General features: G+C 40.0%; 2 protein-coding genes across 3 annotated transcripts; both read right to left on the bottom strand.

Moving 5' to 3' along the window:
• Positions 1–2,239: 2,239 nt before the first annotated feature.
• Positions 2,240–9,148, bottom strand: LOC100704675 (UPF0258 protein KIAA1024). The gene is made up of 4 exons (XM_003441401.5): positions 8,390–9,148; positions 5,494–7,507; positions 4,864–5,082; positions 2,240–4,475 (listed from the first exon to the last, which is right to left on the bottom strand). The coding sequence occupies exons 2-4, from the start codon at positions 7,495–7,497 to the stop codon at positions 4,281–4,283; spliced, it is 2,418 nt and encodes an 805-aa protein (XP_003441449.1). The 5' UTR covers positions 7,498–7,507; positions 8,390–9,148; the 3' UTR covers positions 2,240–4,280.
• Positions 9,149–9,273: 125 nt separating this feature from the next.
• On the bottom strand, positions 9,274–17,700 carry evc (EvC ciliary complex subunit 1). Of its 2 annotated transcripts, XM_005469284.4 has the most exons (20): positions 17,205–17,697; positions 16,987–17,100; positions 16,675–16,761; positions 15,960–16,183; positions 15,758–15,842; positions 15,555–15,653; positions 15,344–15,472; positions 15,077–15,238; positions 14,738–14,954; positions 13,882–14,030; positions 13,597–13,695; positions 13,309–13,521; positions 13,035–13,144; positions 12,701–12,902; positions 12,392–12,610; positions 12,134–12,269; positions 11,031–11,121; positions 9,929–10,055; positions 9,737–9,833; positions 9,274–9,647 (listed from the first exon to the last, which is right to left on the bottom strand). In XM_005469284.4, the coding sequence occupies exons 1-20, from the start codon at positions 17,382–17,384 to the stop codon at positions 9,499–9,501; spliced, it is 2,889 nt and encodes a 962-aa protein (XP_005469341.1). In that variant the 5' UTR covers positions 17,385–17,697; the 3' UTR covers positions 9,274–9,498. The 2 variants fall into 2 exon arrangements, with proteins under 2 accessions (XP_005469341.1, XP_019214304.1); XM_019358759.2 differs by lacking the exons at positions 9,274–9,647; positions 9,737–9,833; positions 9,929–10,055; positions 11,031–11,121 and having other exon boundaries at positions 12,162–12,293; positions 17,205–17,700.
• Between the last annotated feature and the right edge of the window lie 183 nt (positions 17,701–17,883).

The following is a 17,883-nucleotide window of genomic DNA, read 5'->3' on the forward strand; positions in this document are numbered from 1 at the left end:
ACACAAATGCCATTTCTTTTCACTTTGTAATGCTTTTACAGCCTTAAAATCAAATTCAATTCTAAAGCACGATGCCTTGAGCAAATGCCCTGCATGATTGCATATGAAAGCAGTAAAAACATCTGAAATTTGTAAGACTAAGAATAATTTTGAAAAATAATATTACTAGCTCAAAACTGCCTTAGAAGTTTGCTGTTCTTCATGCTATGGAAGAATGTCTGTCCACGACCAATTTAAACTTAAGTGCCACAAAAACACAGCCCTATATCAGTAGTCCTATGCATATTCAGTATAGTAACAAATGACATTAGCACATTAGCACCACATACAGACAGTAAATGCTTTTTATTATGTGTGATAAACAGGACACTAAGGTGATTGGTCATAGTTGGAGAAAAACCACAGTTGTCCTTCCCAAAAGGTTGATTCTGTTCATCTGGACATAGCGTTTTCAGTGGGAGAAACGTTTCGTCACTCATCCAAGTGACTTCTTTAGTCTCAGCTGATTTAGTCCCAGGTTTCCCCAAACTTATAAACAGTACATTCGCACAATGACTGAAACCAGCCCACTACTTACCTGGATGATTGAGCATACACGCAGTTGTCTTTATTTGGCTGAGATTCAGTACTTTGGCACACGTGTCTTCTTCTGCAGCTTTCTGAGCATCTCCTTCTGTGGACATGCCACTTCACCCATCACCACAGCAACCACCTCTTGTCCTCCACCAAGCCTCTAAAAACATACTGTTACCAACTACAAATATTATGTTAGAAAAACATACTTACACAGATAATTGTTCAGGTGTTTCCTCGCAGAGGAGCAGAGTCTTGCCCAGGATTTTCATCAGTTTAAAAAATATCATTGCACGGCACAATCATAGGCATTGGTTACTACTGACAACAAGTAATAACCATTTTTTAGTAGTGCGGAGGGAGGGTAACACTATGCAATATATTCAGTTTAAGGTATTCAATGTTAACTGCAGCTAGGCTCAAAGTGTTGATGCTAGCTTATTTTAATAAACAACATTGTCATATACAAAAAACTAGGGTGACACTACGGGTGGCAAGAGATTATTTTAGGGTGGCACATGCCACCCCATAACACCCTTGTAGATCCGCCCCTGAGTATAAGGCCCTTACCAGGCGGCTGTGGCACTAAAAAGTGCTGTTTCTTTGTTATTTATTGTAGACTGTACTATTTTTTATTCTTTATCATGCTGCTGTAACACAACAATTTCACTTGTGGTATCAATAAAGTATCTATTTATCTATCTATTTATTTAAACAAACAAATAATCATCATGGGCACTTTTAATATTCCTGAAATGTATCGAACAAAAGTATTAAAGGTTTTTATTTTTTTAAGATTTTCACATGAGGCCACTTAGTTTGACAAGCCTACCTTACTGACCGTGAGTAAATATTAGTACATATAGTCAGTGATTTTCTAGTCTTTCTGCATAGTCTATACTTTTATATATAGACTATGCAGTTTTCACTATATGTTAAAAAGGCAGTTTTATTCAGAGTGAGCCACCACAATATATATACTTCGTGCTCTTTCTGTGTATATTATTGAATGCAATACAGCAATGGGAAATTATGTGTGAAATTATAAAGTTGTGAAACAGTGAGTAATTGTGCCTTGTGTCTCGTTGCCATCATCGTGCCAACTGGGATGCACACAACAGCATCATTAATCAGCAGCGGATGGCATATCTGGGTGTAGCAGGAGCTGTTTGTGCAAGATTTAATGACAACAACACACACACACGCTTTCAACTGCAGAACTTACATGTAAGTGTTCATATTAGAACAGTTTACAATTCAAAAACAGGCTTTAGCTGGTTTATTATTATTTTTAAATGAGCATTACTTCAGAACTGTCTGAGTACTTCAAGTCCACTATAGCTGGTTTGAGATAATCAGATTTGTCAGTCGACACGTCCTCTATGTCTTTATCAATTATTAATCTTTATTTGTACATTTCCTCTAGTCATGGATCATTTGACTGCCAGAATATCGCTTTTTTCCCCCTCTAATCACCAGCTCTTTCTTAAATTGGATGGACTTGTTCTCCTGTCTGCAAGTATAACCACACACTTGAGGAAAAATGAGACATAATTAAATTTGCAGTGCAGTTCTTTTCTGCAGGATTTCCCCCATTGTCTGTATTGCTATAAGTGCATGATTATGATATATTACATTTAGGTTTGCATTTAGAGTTTATTAAATCAGACAAACTGCTGTAAAAGGCACACACCCCTTTTAATGAGTTTATGCAGACAGGCAAGTCAACAAACATCCTTGCATCATTGAAGCATTGGACACCAGAAAATTGTATGGTGACATGTTTTTCTTACATTAACGATCAAGTTTTCTTTTTTAGGCATTGTTTACTCGAATAACAAGTTTACAGATTTCCTCTGTCTGTCTAAAGGTTGTGTGGATACTACAAAAACAATATCGACATTACAAACAAAAGTGTTATGTGCATTTCAAGACTAAAAAAGTATAAGGATGGTCTAATGCACAGAAGTTTCAAAGGAAGCACCCTGCAGAATGTGCTGAGTTAAGTCTTCTCACTGGCACCATTGGAAAGGTAATGGATCCACAAACAGCCTCATGGGGAGCACTTGGCAGGTATATAGTGCATCTACTTAGGCCCATACACTGAAACAGAACCCACTCTCTCTATACATCCTGTGCAAAGTGAAGTTTTTATGGCATGACAACTGTCAAACAAACAAAGGAATCCACGTCAGAGGAAGATGTGCACCTAGAAGATGCAATCCAATCCAATTAGTCCCGAAAAATACTGAAGTTGTGCAGCTTACAATGTTACATTTTTGTTGAGGTGGTGTATTTAATTCAATTATCTGGTCATTGAAAGGCTGTGGTTTCCGATGGGGATGTATTAGATTACAGTCTACTGTAAGTGTGCTTTATATTTTAACCACAATAAAGGGAACTCTGCACATTACATCACAGCCTTAATTTGGAGTTCAAGCAACAGCACTCTGACAGCAAAAGCTGAAAGATAGAAGCTTTACACAGGTAGTTTTTGTTGTAGAGATATATTGTTGTATCCCACTATAGATGAACAGATTTGACATCAGCCGCAATGTATTCTTTAGTCAGGGACAGAAAGTTAGCATACTTAGTTCACAGGACGTTTTCAAAGGACAGCAGATGAATCTGCTAAGTGAGTCTGCAAAAATGTGGAAAAGCTATTGGCAAGTGAGTACTGTGAAAAGATAATGTGCATAGGTGGACTCCAAACATCCCATCAATTAAATTACAAGTGGAATCATCCACTCAGAGAGTGGTTACTGGAAAGGGCTCCCTCCTTTTTTCACTGCTCCAGAGCCAAAGCATCACAAACGACAACAACAACAACCTTTCATTTCTTGAAACCTGACGCTTGGTAAACACTCTGCTCCACAAGTCAGACACATTCAAAAGTGGATTTGACAGTTTGAAAAATGGGCGAAAACTCTATAAAAATATTATTTTTTTAAATAACTTAACATTTTATGAGCAGTATGTCTTTTAAAGTACAAGAAGAAATGTTAAAACTAAACTTAATTATAAAAAGAAATCCAACTCTATTTATAAATTACAGATGTTAAACTCTGATTTACTAATGAAACAATTATCTTACATAGAGGTGAAATAAGCCCTAGTTTGTTCTCAGGGGAACAGCAAGAACAAGTCAGGCAGTGTTCAGTGCTCAAGCATATTCACAATGCATTTTTTAACAGTGTTGTTTCTCAAAAAGTGCAGACGAAAGGAGGGAATAAAAATAAAAGGTCCCTTTTGCATTGGCTCAGTATTACTAGTTTCAACATATGCTATCAGTTACTGTATAACTGTTTAAAACCTTTAAAGTTAATTACTTCCTTTGCAGCCGCTTCAGTCTAGTAGGAACATAAGTCATGAAATAAATCATAGCAAATGAGAGAAAAAAAACTGGCACGGGAGATGAGTTACAGTGTGTATGTAACTGTACGAGGGAATGACTACATGTAATTTCCAGTAACAGTTAAAATCCTCCTGTATTTCTGAAGTAATAAATAATGATGGTGCATGCAGAGAAATAAAAGGAGGTATTGATCATTCGCAGATCATCAAACCCGCTCAAGAGTCACAGTCTCTCCTCCACTAATCTCAATAAGAATCCCATATATGGTCCTAGGTACAGCTCATAGCTGCTGAAAATAAATATATTAACAAATTAAATGAAATCAGGCAAGAAAGTGAGTTTGGAAGAGGCTTCACTGGCCCATGGTGCAAATGGGAATGACGATGATGAGAATGATAGTCACTGCAGTGGCTATGAGTGCAATCAGCTTGCAGATCTTGGCCCGGCGGAGATCAGCTTCTTTACGCCTGAGTAGAGCATCGTAGCCTGGATTGTAGATGTCGTCCATCCAGAACTCCATGTTGTTCGGGTTCAGAGACTCGGGAGCCTGAGGGACATAATTCCATTTAGTTTCTATACCAAGTAGATATATATTTATTATTTCAGACTTGTTCCATGTTTTTATTGGCTGACCAGTCATTGCCTTTTGCACTAAGACATTAAATGTGCAACACATAAATATAAATAAAGTTTGACTGATCGATATGGATGTCAGCTGACATAAAATCCCAGTCTGTCTAATATATGGAAAACTTTTTCTTCTTCAGTCTGCATTAGGCACTGATATTAGGCAATCAAAAAAAAAATCATACAACATATTGCTTGTGTCATTTCCGCACTGCAGTGATTGACTTAATTTAAGAGACAATACAGAAAACAAAAATTATTTTGCTTTATTTAACAACTGTGTTGCTTTAAAAGTCAGAAATCCTTGCCTGTAAGTCCAATGGTGAGATTCGTGCTTCTCTGTCATCTACAGTCCATATTGGTCTTCCCCTTCCCTCGGCCAGTCTGGGGTCCAGGACCTTTCCAGAGCTTAGCCCCCCTGTGAGACTGCTGTCTTTGTGGTGGAACAGGGATGAGTTAAACACTTGTTCCACCAGGCTGGCAGGCTTTTGGGAGAGTAGGTTAGTCGTGCTGCCCGACTGATCTGCCTAGAATAAATATGCACCAAACATAGATTTTATGTATGCTGTTTAGGTGACAACACATCTTTAAAGTATTTATAATTTTGAAACTCGACAATGTTAGTTATGCTAAATACCATAATGTATATACATTTCAATATATTTCTTTTCAGTCTTGACCAAATCTTAGTCATCCTAAAAGTTTAAACCAATAGCTCACTTGTCAAACAACCACATAATCATATATGTCTAGTCGGCAAAATACAGAGTTAAAAACATGCCTTTTTGAGGCCGAGCATCATGTTTATACACGTGGCTGAAACTGTTGTGTACATTTAAGGGAGATTAATTATATGCTTTTGAACTAATCTCTCATCTAACATTTATTTTTTGTATCATAGAAAATACAGGATCAAATACTATGTGGAATTACTTTACCTGCCCGGTTTTTCTTTGTGAAGCTTTGCCATCTTTACTTTTTGAGAATGACACAGGCCAGTCTCTTGCAGAGTTAGACACATTCAGTTGTTTGGAATCAGAGACACTTTTCTCTTCAGGCTGGGTTTTAGAGGCACGACTAGATGATCCATCCTTCTTCCCTTCTTTCACGCCCTTTGAATCTGGCTGACCTTTGCTGCTTTCTGTTTGATCTCCTGGAGTATTCCAACGGCTCCAGTCCAGACTACTGGAGCTGGTAGCGGGAAACAGATGTCCAGATGCAGACAAAGGTTGAGGCTCTGATGATTCTGAAGGAGTTAAAGGGTGGCTCATGAAAGAGGAGACACCACTAAGAGGTTCAAGCCATCTCCCACCTGTAACTTGTCCGCCACCTCCGGGTGGCTGCTGGATCTTTTCATCTAATCGCTGCAAAGCAGAAAGTACCTGGGAAATCTCAGACTTCACATCATTCAGTGATTCTAGTTGTCTTTCTATCTGGCTCATACGAAGCAGTAACTTACAGACACTGGCTTTCAGCCCATCATCACTGCTTTCTAGAGAGTGAAAGAGCCTCTGGAGTTGACCTAGCCGGCCACGTCTAGCCTCAGGGGTGTCCTGGTTAGCGGTGCTGTCACTGGGGTGCAGGACTCCTGTGGAACCACACATACTAATGTCATCTAAGAAACGAAAGATGGCACTGATGTCATCTTCCCCAAACTCAGGGTCATCTAATGAGGTCATAAAAGATAGGCGATCAGCATGAACAAGGCTACGGAGTCGCCGAGGGTCCGGTGGGTCTGTCTGTGTTGCCTGAGCTTTGAATCCATCACCTCCACCTGGCAATCCACTATCTCCACTCTCTCCTCCTGAAGACCCCCCAAATCCCCTACTGATAGCAGGGGTTGAACGTCTTGGCAGTTGCCCCCCTTGTGATTCTATGCTCATCCCAATGCTGTCTAGGCCTAGCCGATCCTCTAGACTGTGACTTTTACTGCTCCACGCATGCTTTTTTGTCCTAGGAGGTTGAAGGTGCCGTGGGGATGGCTCCGGGATAGAGCCGGGTCCGAAATACGTTGAGTCCTGTAGGTCATCCAAGCTTTCATGTTTAACCCGCTGCTCTGGCATCTGGTGAACTGCTGTTGGTGATGGGTAAGGATTAGGGATAATATCAAAGCTGAGATTGTCGAATCCTTTCTGCCCTTTGTTGGGACTGGGAGACTCACTGCTAACAGTGACCTGGGGTATTAAAGGTGGCTGGTTGTGGAAGTCTTTCCTGAAGATGTTTCTCTTCTGGTCAACCGATGTTCCCTGTTCAGCTTCAAACACCTCCACCGTGGCAGAATCTCCACTAGACTCACTGTCTGTTTCCAAAGGTAGGTAGATATTCTTCATCGCGTTGTCAGGGATTTGACTGCTAGGATACAGAAGGGTGGTGTGAGGCAAGTCGAAAGACACAGCCCTCGCTCTTATTGGGGGGGAGGACACAAGTGAGATAGGATCCGGGGGAAGACTTGCTCGTTTCCGCGTTGAGTAATTTGATTTTGGAAAAAGCAAGTGCTGGTCAATAGGCTGGCCACTGGAGTCAGAGTGGGTGCGTACTCGTTCTCGACCAGGGATATTCAGCTGGTGGATCCCAGGCAGACTGGGGCCTGGGGACTGGTCAACAGGCAGGACAGTGGGGGCTCTCATTGGTTGGCTCCCTTCAGAGACCCCACCCGTCATCTGAATAAGATTGAAGATAGTTACTATGTCAGCAGCGACACCTATGGGTGATAGCCCCTGGCCTCTGGTAGAAACTCTGTCCCTGAACAGAGTGGCTGGGAAACAGGGATCCCTGCTAGCTGCAGCAAAGAGCAAACTCCTGAGCTCAATAAGGTGCTCGAGGTCAAAGCGGCTGCTGACCATACGACAAAGATCCTGGAACGTAAGCCATTGGCGCATATTGGCCAGTTCCTCCAGGATCCCCAGAAGAACTCCAGGGTATTCCTGCTGCAGGTTAGCCATGGTTGCTCACCTGACAAGCAGAAGAAAGCAGTTAGGAAAGGCAAAGACACACATTTAAATATAGCACTTCTCAAATGCAAGACAATGCCACAAAACTACAAAGTATTAATGCCACTTAAACATGATCGCAAAGGGAATTGAAGTCCTATATCTGACCAGTCAAAAAGTGAGTGAAGATAAAATAGTTTCCCCAGGAAAGCATGTTTGTTGAATTACTTAAATTAGAATAATACACATGCTGTTTATAAATAACAAAAAACAATAGTGATGTAAGTGAAGTTATTGTAGCCTAGCCATTACTGCTACAACACATTTCTTTTATATTATTATTATAAAAAATATAGTTTACCGGTTCTAAATTATGTCATACTGATTTTACAGTCACATTTATTATGTTGTGGTTCTTATATTAGCTTACAAGTTTCTGTTAGTTACAGAAGCGATTCAGACACCTTCCTGTACAGAGGATACTTTTTTCAGTTTTGGAAAGCGACCTTATTCTGGGGTCCTAAAATAAACGATCATCTGATCTGATGACGCCGTCACACTGCGCACACTTACCTCACTGGACATTTTTAATCCACTTTTTCTATTAACAGCTTCAGGGCATTTACTGAACAAATGAAGACCATATGGATGAACATACTAACGTGCATTTGGAAACTCCAATTGTTGCATTTGGAAATGATCTTAATATACAAACAGTATGGACCACTGTCTTTCTTTCTTTTGTTTTTAAAGAAAAAAAAAAAACATGACCTCTTTTGGATTAGTGTGTCAGATGGGATAAAAACAATTACAGAAAAATGCTGCAAATATGCAATTTAGGTTGTAAACACATCGGTAACAGTGAAGCATATCCCAAGGCAAACCTAAGTGTATTTCCACTTACCTGAATCTACCAGTGCAGAATTACAGCCACGCCTGTATCCATCAACCAAACATCCAGATTTACGCTGACAGAGAAACCGTATTCCAAATAGGTCTGGTGTAGCATCGTTTTAGTCACACTCTTTTCACGGGCTTCTGTGTTTGAAGCAGTGACGAGCCCACAGCCCAGGCAGGAGAGGAGAAAATTAGAAATCAGGTCATCTTCCCACAAGTCCCTGCAGTCCCCTAAGGGACCTCAAAATACATCCAAACGGTTTCCCCTCACCACAGATCAGCGACGACACTTGTAAAGTCAACAGTACACCGACATTTCTAACTGACACAGTGCAGGAGAGACACTTGGCAGGGCACTGTGATGTGCAAGAGTGGGTCAGGACCTGGAGCATATTTTCTCAGGCTGCCAGGGCAATAATTGGCTATGTGTGCAAGATGAGCATGAAAATAAAGGGCAGATTAAAAATTGATGTTTGCTAATTGACACTCCTTCAACTTCAAACCGACAGTGAACCATAAGGTGCAGGCTAAATTGCCTGCTGGATTGCTGTGCACACACAAAAGTGTCTGCCAGACTCCAGCCCTCCCAGAGTTTTCACCATTACTCTGCATTATCATCCATAAAGGGTTGTACTTAAAACCCCATTAGACCAAGAGAGATGCGAGGCTTTCATCGCTGAGTAGTAGCACTCTGCTACAATAAGGATGGACATCCCTAATTCATCCAACAACTCACTAGAAAAGCATCCATCATCCCGTGTACTCAGGAATCAATACAGAGAATGAGCAGTGGTATGAAAAGCAGTGTGGGTGTAGGCAGTAAATGTTTTACTGACAGGGCCTGTTGAGTAGCAGTTCTCATAGTCGGGTATGAAAGGAAGACACAATTCATCACTTTCAGTGAGTTGTTATGTCATGATACACTTAAAAATACAGAAAAACTGAGGGAAACATTTCAGAATAACAGTATTTCAAATCTGACTTAAACCTTTTTATGACAATACTAGTATCAACAGAGACACTTTGGCTTTATAAGAGCAAAACTATAACAAAAAAAAAAGAGTCAACCTTTTACAGAATATTACTGCAGGAAATTGTAAACGCTGTGGAATGATGTCAACTCTGATGAGATTCTCGCTTTCTTTCCTTCTTCTGTTTTGAATTCTTCACTGGTGTTACTACAGTCGGGGTGAGTGAAGGGTTCAAAGCTGGATCTAATGCTGGATTAAGGGCCAGTAGGTCCAGTATCGGGCCACTCTGATCACCTGTTCAAATGCAAACAAATTAAAAGGGACATGAAAGAGTGAAATGGGAATATATAGACAATTTAATTGTCTGGGGTAAGGGTGGTTACCAATGTCGTCCTCTTCACTGCTGTGTTCTGGATCATGGCTCTGCACAGAAATCCGGGCCAAAGCTGCAAGCTCAGTTATGAAGCTTTTTTCTGCCTCCTAATGGACAAAGCATCACAATGTTAACACAACACATCTAAAGGATGTAAATGCACCTACTATCAAAAAGTACAGTGCAGACGAAGCATACTAACCAGTAACTCTTCTTTGACCCTTTGCATGGTTTGATCCTGGGCTATTTTCTTTTGATTAAGCTGCTCGTAAGTCGACTCCTGATCCAGATCATATTGCTCCAGCACCTTTCTTTTGTGAAGTTCAACCCTAATACATTTGAAAACAAAGATAAATGGAAAATTATATACAGTGGTCCCTCGTTTATCGCGGGAGTTACGTTCTAAAAATAACCCGCGATAGGTGAAATCCGCGAAGTAGCGCGCTTCATTTTTTACAATTATTATAGATGTTTTAAGACTGTAAAACCCCTCACTACACACTTTATACACTTTTCTCAGACAGGCATGAACATTTTCACACTTTTCTCTCTTGTTTAAACACTCTCAAAGTTCAAGCCTTTGTAGAAAAATATGTCCAGTATTATAGAATGAAACCAAAGATCAAACCCTGTTTTCAGGTCCAGAACATGGGAATAGAGCAGCTGCCAGAGAATTCAACATTAATGAATCAATGGTACGGAAGTAGAGGAAGCAAGAAGAATGAGCTGAGTAGAGTTTGACTTATCTGACTGTTTTGTTTCGCTTAATGTGCCTTATAATCTGGTGCGCCTTATGGTCCAAAAAATACAGTAACTTCTACCTCCCTTTAGCATGTCCAGAAGTCCAACTTTTTGTGCGATGGTTAGCATCTTCCTCTGCCTTTTGGGTGCTAGGGCAGGTGCTTTTGATGGTGCAAAACGTTTGCACGGGGAGAAAACTTACAAACATACAGTGCAGCACTTCAGAGTCACACTGCTAGCGATCGAAGATTTATGTAAATTTGACAAGCTGAACGCATTCTGTACTGTACAGGAGACATGGCACGGAGGAGACTGATTGACAATGGTCTACAGCCAATCAGGACACAGAACACAATGTGCTGTAAAAAAAAAAAAAAAAAAAAAAAAAAAAAAAAAAAAAAAAGCATGCAAGATTGCACACCAAAAAAAATCGGCGAAACAGCGAGGCCGCGAAAGGTGAACCGCATTATACCAAGGGACCACTGTACATGTTTTGTAAGAATTAATTCACAATAATGTAGCACTGAAAAAAAAAAACCCCCAGCTCTACCAGTTTTATGTACCTCTGTTGGAATTCAGCAGATCCGGGTTTCTTGCTCCAGTTCATTAGCTCTCTCAGCAAGGCCCTGCTGCTCTCTTGCCCCTCTTTCACCTCTGAAGGATTGAAGGAAATGTTTACAAGAGTAAAAAGAGTAAGATGGATTTTCTGTCTACTGACTACTAGCTGACATACAATTTTAAATGTAAAATTTGCCATTTATTATGCTCATTTCAGCTATAGTTTGTTTTTTTCTGACTCTAATAGAACACCTCTACTTGATTCACAGATCAAAAGAAGCTTCAGTTATCTTTCATTGGAAAATGGTGAACTCTATTAGATCGTGCACTTCTGAAGCAAGTCATTTCAGCTTCTCCTTCCTCCTTACAGGAAATCATTCATAGCTTAAGTAATAACAACACATCTGACTAGCATCATCTGCTCTCTTCTGTTAACAGTTTATTTCAACCCTGTCCTATTACAGCTCTTACAGTAACACACGCTAAGTGTTCGCAGTCAGTGCTGTGTACTGGGAGAAAATGCCTAGAGTATTGCCTCCTTTTGAGGGAAATCAAATAACCACTTTTTATATGAGTTACCTATTACCTTGAAGTAGTTTATAGGTAACAAGTGCTATTCTTCATACCTTGTTACAACCAAGGTATGCTAAAGAGCATCTCTGAGCACACAACACATCAACCTTGAAGTAGATGGGCTACAGCAGCAGAAGACCACAATGAGTGGCACCCTTTCAGCTAAGAACAGGAAACTGAGGCTAGGCTCACCAAAACTGGACATCAGAGATTGAAAAAACATTGGAAATACAAATCGAGTGTAACCAACATGAAAGCACCGATCCATCCTCCCTCTTCAACCATTTTGCGTCAAATAGCTCAAAGTGGTTTGTTGACAATGAGTTCATTGTACTTAATTGTCCTCCAGTCACCAGATTTCAAACCAAAAGAGCACCTTTGGGATTATTTGGAAGGGGACATTTGTAACAAATGAGAAAATAATTTTACAAATAAGAAGGCAGCCCTTTCAAGATTTCTGAGTACTCAGTAATGAATATAGGGTTACTCTGGTTACTTTAGTTTAAAAACTAAACTCGTGCTGGGTCTGTCTCACCCTGGTTTATGTTTGAATCATCCTGGTGCAGTTTTCTGGTGATATCGTGCAGGTGGGAATAGTAGCTTCGGACCAGCGAAGTAAGAGAATCTTTGGTCAAGTAAACGCTCTCTGCAGCAGCTTCAGTCAGGTGGTGCTAGTGGAATAAAAAGGTTATAGCCTGCAACGTAATGAAAACCAACCACTGGAAGCTAATTCTCAGTTTATTAGACATTTATAAAAATAAGTGAAATTAAACGACTTTCACCCAGGTCTTACCTTCAGGCTAGAAGCGGTCTGTAACTCTGTAGGCGGGTCTTCCCTCATTTGTTGAATGGCATAGCTTAGGGTGTTGCCTAGTACCAGCTGTGCATGGCTCTGAAGGAGCTCTGTTCCCGTTTCCAGTTCAGACAGGAACTCCTGCTGGAAGCTATTCCCCAATAGCTGACTCTCTGGGCCCAGATGTCTCTCTGCAAGGCTGGGCCTGCCATTCTGTGACTGTTAGCAGATAACAGTGTTCAACAGAAGAATTATTAAAACACTGAATAAATTTTAAAAAACTGTGTTTATATGTGTGAATTTTCCCACCTTGAGAGTTAAATTGACACACAGCGGGCTTTTACTGGGGTCTTCTATTAGTAGAGCTCTGAAATCAGTCTGAGATAGTGCCTTCAGCTTGGACAGCCTCATCTCTTTCAGCATATGTAGACAAAAGTGTCTGACCACAAAGTGTCTCTGCACCACCAGCAGAAAGTGCTCATGTTTCTTCTCTATCAGCTTCCCCATTTCACTAAGAGAAATATTACATTCCATTACTTCCTATTAACTCATAAGTGGATTTGGCCACAGTGCAGACCTAGTTTTTTTTTTTTTTTTTTTTTTATACACTCAATATGTCATAAATATTTTTTTACGATTTTACCTGTTGAGTGTGTAGCTCTGTTTGGCTACCATGGCTTGGATGATCTTCATCTGTTGTTCCCTCAGGTGTTGCAGACAGGACTGCCCTAAAGCAATCCCTTCACTCCATACCTACACAAAGAGAAGCTCAGTTTAAAACAAGGAAAAGCACATTCTCATGTAATTAGATCACTGGGCAGGATTTAAAAATCGGAATAAATTACAGGGGGGAAAAAATTAATTAAATTTGAAATGTGAAATGAAACAATGACACAGATTCATCCCAAAATTTCTACCTGTTCGTATGTATCCAGCTCAGCCCTAATGTCATCCAGTTGCTGCCTGGTAGTGCACTCCACCTGCTGCAGCTGAGCAGACAGCTCCTGCTCCAGATCCAGCCACAGTTTCTCACAGTGTTCAGCAGGGAGCTTTGTCTGAGCAGGAACAGAGGAGAGAAAAACATCCTTGGCCAGCTCCCCGAGCCTCTTGGACCAAGAGGTACTAAGTTTCTGAAGACACAGAAACTGCATAAGAAAAACAGACGAGCTCTGTAAGCAGACAGAATTTAGCGATTGATCATTTACCTTCCAGAGGTCACAGAGGCCGTCAACCACCCTGCTGTCCTGCTGCTGCTCCAAGTCCCAAATCTGTTGCCTGTGCTTCATCAGCAACTCATGATATACCTGGAGGGCACATAAGCTCAGACTTACATGCACACTTTCCATGGGCTCTTTTTCCTAGATATTGTAACTACAGTCACGAAAACTGACAAGAGGAAAATTCCTCAAGTACCAACAGATAATCATATTCTTTAAAGCTCTGTCACACATTCCCATTTCAACAGCAATCCCTAAGGTATTGGACCTGACCTTGGTAAGCTCCTGTAGGTCACTCGGACTCTGTTTCAGTTCTAAGGCACGGCTCTTCTCCTTGGTGTGACTCCTCTGAAGCTTCTTCCTCTTGGACACCTTTTTGCTGCACTTCTCATTCACCAGCTCATTTGTCTTTTTTATGCAATCTGCAGCAGAGAGGAATCTGTCAAGCTCAGGATTAGCAAGATAACTGCATTTCTTTTATTGCAGTGCAAAAATAGTGTGCAAGTTGTATTTAGCAAGTAGTCATGATGGATTAAATTTAACAGAACAATGTCTCCTAGCTGCATAGCTCCATAGTCTATTTAGGTTTCTCACAATTAATAAAATCTCGAGCACAAAAGGAAATAAAAGTACCAATAAGTCCAAAAAGAAAAGATTCTTTGGCTGAAAATTGCAGACACAGTTAACATCTAAACAGCATTGTCCTGTTTTTGTTGTCTATGACAACAGTGAGGGATATGTAGAAAGAGGCTGAGAGTCTGGGATGCACTAATACATACAGTATGATACTCTCTGCTGTCCTGAAAGAACTTGACCTTATTTAAGGAGCTAAAGAGGATTCCCAGAAAATGACCTATTTTCAGAGAGTACACCACTTAAATTTAAGAACTAGGCTAGATATTACAGATTGCCATTTGTCTCTGGGAACCATTTGAGTATATTAGAAGATGACTCCACACACATTTGGTCAATCATTGTAAAAATGTCATTACATATTCCCCCCCCCGTTTAGTAAATATATGCCTTAAGAAACATACGTCTTACTGTCAAATATAATTCTCTTATTTGGTAGAACCACACAATATTTTCATGAGATTCAACTAAAACAATTTCAGTTTATTCATCTTACCGTCAGTGCACTGCTGAAGGCCTTCAATCAGTGTAGCCTGAATTTTTGAAAGGATCTTTTCCATTTGGCTAAATTTCAACACGTCATCGCTTGTCAGCTGTTCCAGAGTTGTAGCTATCAAGCCTTGCCTTAGAGTCACCTCCTGTCTTAGCAAGGCAGGCTGGGATTGAATGAGACCTGTCAGCTCCTCCCACCACAACAACTTCTGTTGCATTTTCTAAGAAATGGAAAATAACAGACATACTCAGAAGCATATTTTCAGTCAGTAGGTCTTAAAATGATGACAAAAGTGATGAGAATCAAAATAAATGCTACTCCAAATGACGAGTGTTAGTTTACCTTTAGATCTACTTCTTGAGCCTTCAGCAGATGCTTCTCTACTAAAAGAAGTGTCTGAATCAGAGACTGAATCACATTCTGAGCTTCATCTGGAGAGAAAGAGCTGGTCTTCTTAAGTAGCTGTTGGCACAAGTCCTCCACCTGTTTGCTGAAACTTTTGGACTATGAAGAGAAATAAACATTGTGCAGCCATGTTTATTCATGGAAGGACAGCATAAATAGAGGGAGTCTAAAAGATGTGAAACAGCTGTTCCTCTTGACTTTTACCATTTGAAGGCCACGTTCAAGAAGATCTTTCTGACTTCTCTCAATTTCTTCCAATGTGCATGGATCATCGTGACTCTTCTCACTCACAGCTTGGCCTGCAGTCAACTGTTTCCTCAACTCATTCAGTTCCTTAAATGATAAAAACTGATGCTTACATTGAAAATTTTAAAAGTCAGGGATTCTAAATACAGTACTAGTAATTGACTCCTACCTTTTCTTGCATCTGAAGAATATTCTTGGAAAAGGAAGCATCATTTTTGTCTTTTGGAAACCGATAGTTCAATATTATTTTCACCATCTGCAGAAAAATCTAAAATATGAAGTAAATAAAAAAGATACATTAGTATGACAACATTCTTTAAAGGATCTCTACAAGAGATCTAGTACATTATAAGACAGATGATTAAAGCTCACCAGATATTTTTCGTCTTGAAGCTGAGAGCAGTAATGTTGTATGTCCTGCAGGGCCAAACAGTAAAGGCTGATCCTACCTCCAAAACTGTGTAAACAAACGAGTGAGTGTTGTTACTTGGATCTGTGCAATGTGCCATGATTACTTGGTGGTTATAATGTGTGTGTGTGTGTGTGTGTGTGTGTGTGTACAGTTATTTTTTACCCTGTTTGTGTCAGTGTGTGGGGATAGTGGGAAACCCTGTTAAAACTCTGGTTCTGTAAGCTCTTGGGGAACAGCGAGGAGAAAATAAACTGACTGCTGCCATCGTTGTCCTGCTCTTGGCTCACAGACTCTCCATCCATGAAGGAGGACGACTCTTCATTAGGCATCACTGGCAACTTTGAGTGCTCATGTAGAGACGGATTGGATGCTCCATCTGCTAAAGGCTGACAGGTACAGTGAAACATAAAGCGTGATCAGTAGCCAAGTAGGCCATGTTTCCTTCTTGTCATTGTAAAACACAACTCATACATATTCTCTATATCAATTCTATTTCTAACTAGCATTGTGCATATTGTAGTTAATGAAATATGCAGTTAATGGAAGAATACAAATACAACTTATTAGTGTATGTCAATCGAAGTCAAACTTCCATCAGTTAGTTTGCATCCGGTTAATATTCAACCCACTTTGATCACTTGCACTTAACAATACTGTGGGTATATTTTGCAAAATATTTTTCAACTGCAATGTTAGTTAATCATGTGGATTCATCTGCATACATAAAATCATTCAGATTCTACTGATATTTGTGGTAAACAGACAAAATTAACAGCTTTAGCCAAAAAAAGGGAAACACTTTAGCATATCTGGAATAAAACACTGTTTAGTTGTGTACGTGTAATTCTGCCACATGTTCTAGAGATGGTGGACTTACTCTGTATTTTTGGTTGATGGGATAAACCACTTTTGCTCTGGATGCAAAAGCAGCCACATCGCTGTTCACGGGTGGCTGCTTCTTCTCCTGCTCAATAAGTAAACAGAGTAAACTATTAAAGAGAAGTCTTAACCATCAAAAACTTTGTGACACTGACTAAAAATACAAGTTTATGCATGTACAGTTTTGCTCAGAAGTTTACAAGCAGTCATCATGAGCATGAATGTTGTGGTAATTTTGGACTCGATTTCCCTCATCATGTACCTGTGCAAAACAACACTAACTTTCAGTAATTGAGTCTTAGAGTAATACTTTGTCATTAGTGGTTCCACTTGGAGGCTCCTCCTTGCATTTGCTGACATAGTCCCTTTGGTTGTTGTCTAATTCAGCATCATCAGGTTCAAGCAGTCTACTTGCATTGTAACCCTGATGGGACAAAAGAGAAAACAAACATCTCAAATATGGAATGTAAAGTATAAGGAATCAATACAGTGGATTCAGCGGATGTGGAAGACACCATTTATGCTTACTTGTCTCGTCAACAGCAAAGGCTTCAGACAGAAGACATACAAAAGAGCAGCAGCTAATATTCCCGACAGCCCTCCGCACACTGTAGTTACTGTCAGCAGTCCTGTGTACAGATGCAGCGACTCGGGGAAACTGACCAAAACATCGGTGGCGCATTCCGCCATCACTTCCCTCTCTTCCATCTTTGCTTTACTTCAAACTGTAGAAATAATACGGAGGATTTTGTAGGACTCATCGAGTAAACGGTAACATCTGACGCTAGCTAAAAAAAACAACAACAACAACAACAAAAAACAATCTCTACACTAAACTTATCTGCTCGAGAATGATTTCAAAGGTTTTCGTGTGTCGTTATAAAAAATACGGTTCTAAACTTGAGCAAGCTACGATTTTAAGCAACTTATTTTAGCCAAAACCTTTTCCTAAAACGACAAACTAAAAAAAGAGGGCTGGAAGTAGATTTTCAGAGTGAGTCAAGATCGTGCTGCTAGATCGGAAATGAAATACATTTGCTTTCAATGTTAAAGCACGATGAATTCCCTCTGCATAAAAATAAGGGAGTCAATGTCTATAACAACACTGACACAAGTAAGAGAAAAAAAGATTTCCAACAAAACTTAGAGTCTCTTAACATATGTGTTTTTTTTCTAGCGCTACAAAAGTATCTTTGATTTTAGGCTG

Source organism: Oreochromis niloticus, linkage group LG5 (genome assembly GCF_001858045.2).
Source record: "Oreochromis niloticus isolate F11D_XX linkage group LG5, O_niloticus_UMD_NMBU, whole genome shotgun sequence".
NCBI classification, from domain to species: Eukaryota; Metazoa; Chordata; class Actinopteri; order Cichliformes; family Cichlidae; genus Oreochromis; species Oreochromis niloticus.

What these genes read in the sequence shown, in the direction of transcription:
- LOC100704675 (XM_003441401.5), bottom strand. Translation starts at nt 7,497, where the DNA reads ATGGCTAACCTGCAGCAGGAATACCCTGGAGTTCTTCTGGGGATCCTG. An exon ending in CACAAAGAAAAACCGGGCAG is followed by an intron (nt 5,083 to 5,493) that starts GTAAAGTAATTC and finishes TATTTATTCTAG; the next exon opens with GCAGATCAGTCGGGCAGCAC. An exon ending in TCTCACCATTGGACTTACAG is followed by an intron (nt 4,476 to 4,863) that starts GCAAGGATTTCT and finishes TATGTCCCTCAG; the next exon opens with GCTCCCGAGTCTCTGAACCC.
- evc (XM_005469284.4), bottom strand. Translation starts at nt 17,384, where the DNA reads ATGGAAGAGAGGGAAGTGATGGCGGAATGCGCCACCGATGTTTTGGTC. An exon ending in CCATCAACCAAAAATACAGA is followed by an intron (nt 16,184 to 16,674) that starts GTAAGTCCACCA and finishes TGTACCTGTCAG; the next exon opens with CCTTTAGCAGATGGAGCATC. An exon ending in GTGTCAATTTAACTCTCAAG is followed by an intron (nt 12,611 to 12,700) that starts GTGGGAAAATTC and finishes ATCTGCTAACAG; the next exon opens with TCACAGAATGGCAGGCCCAG.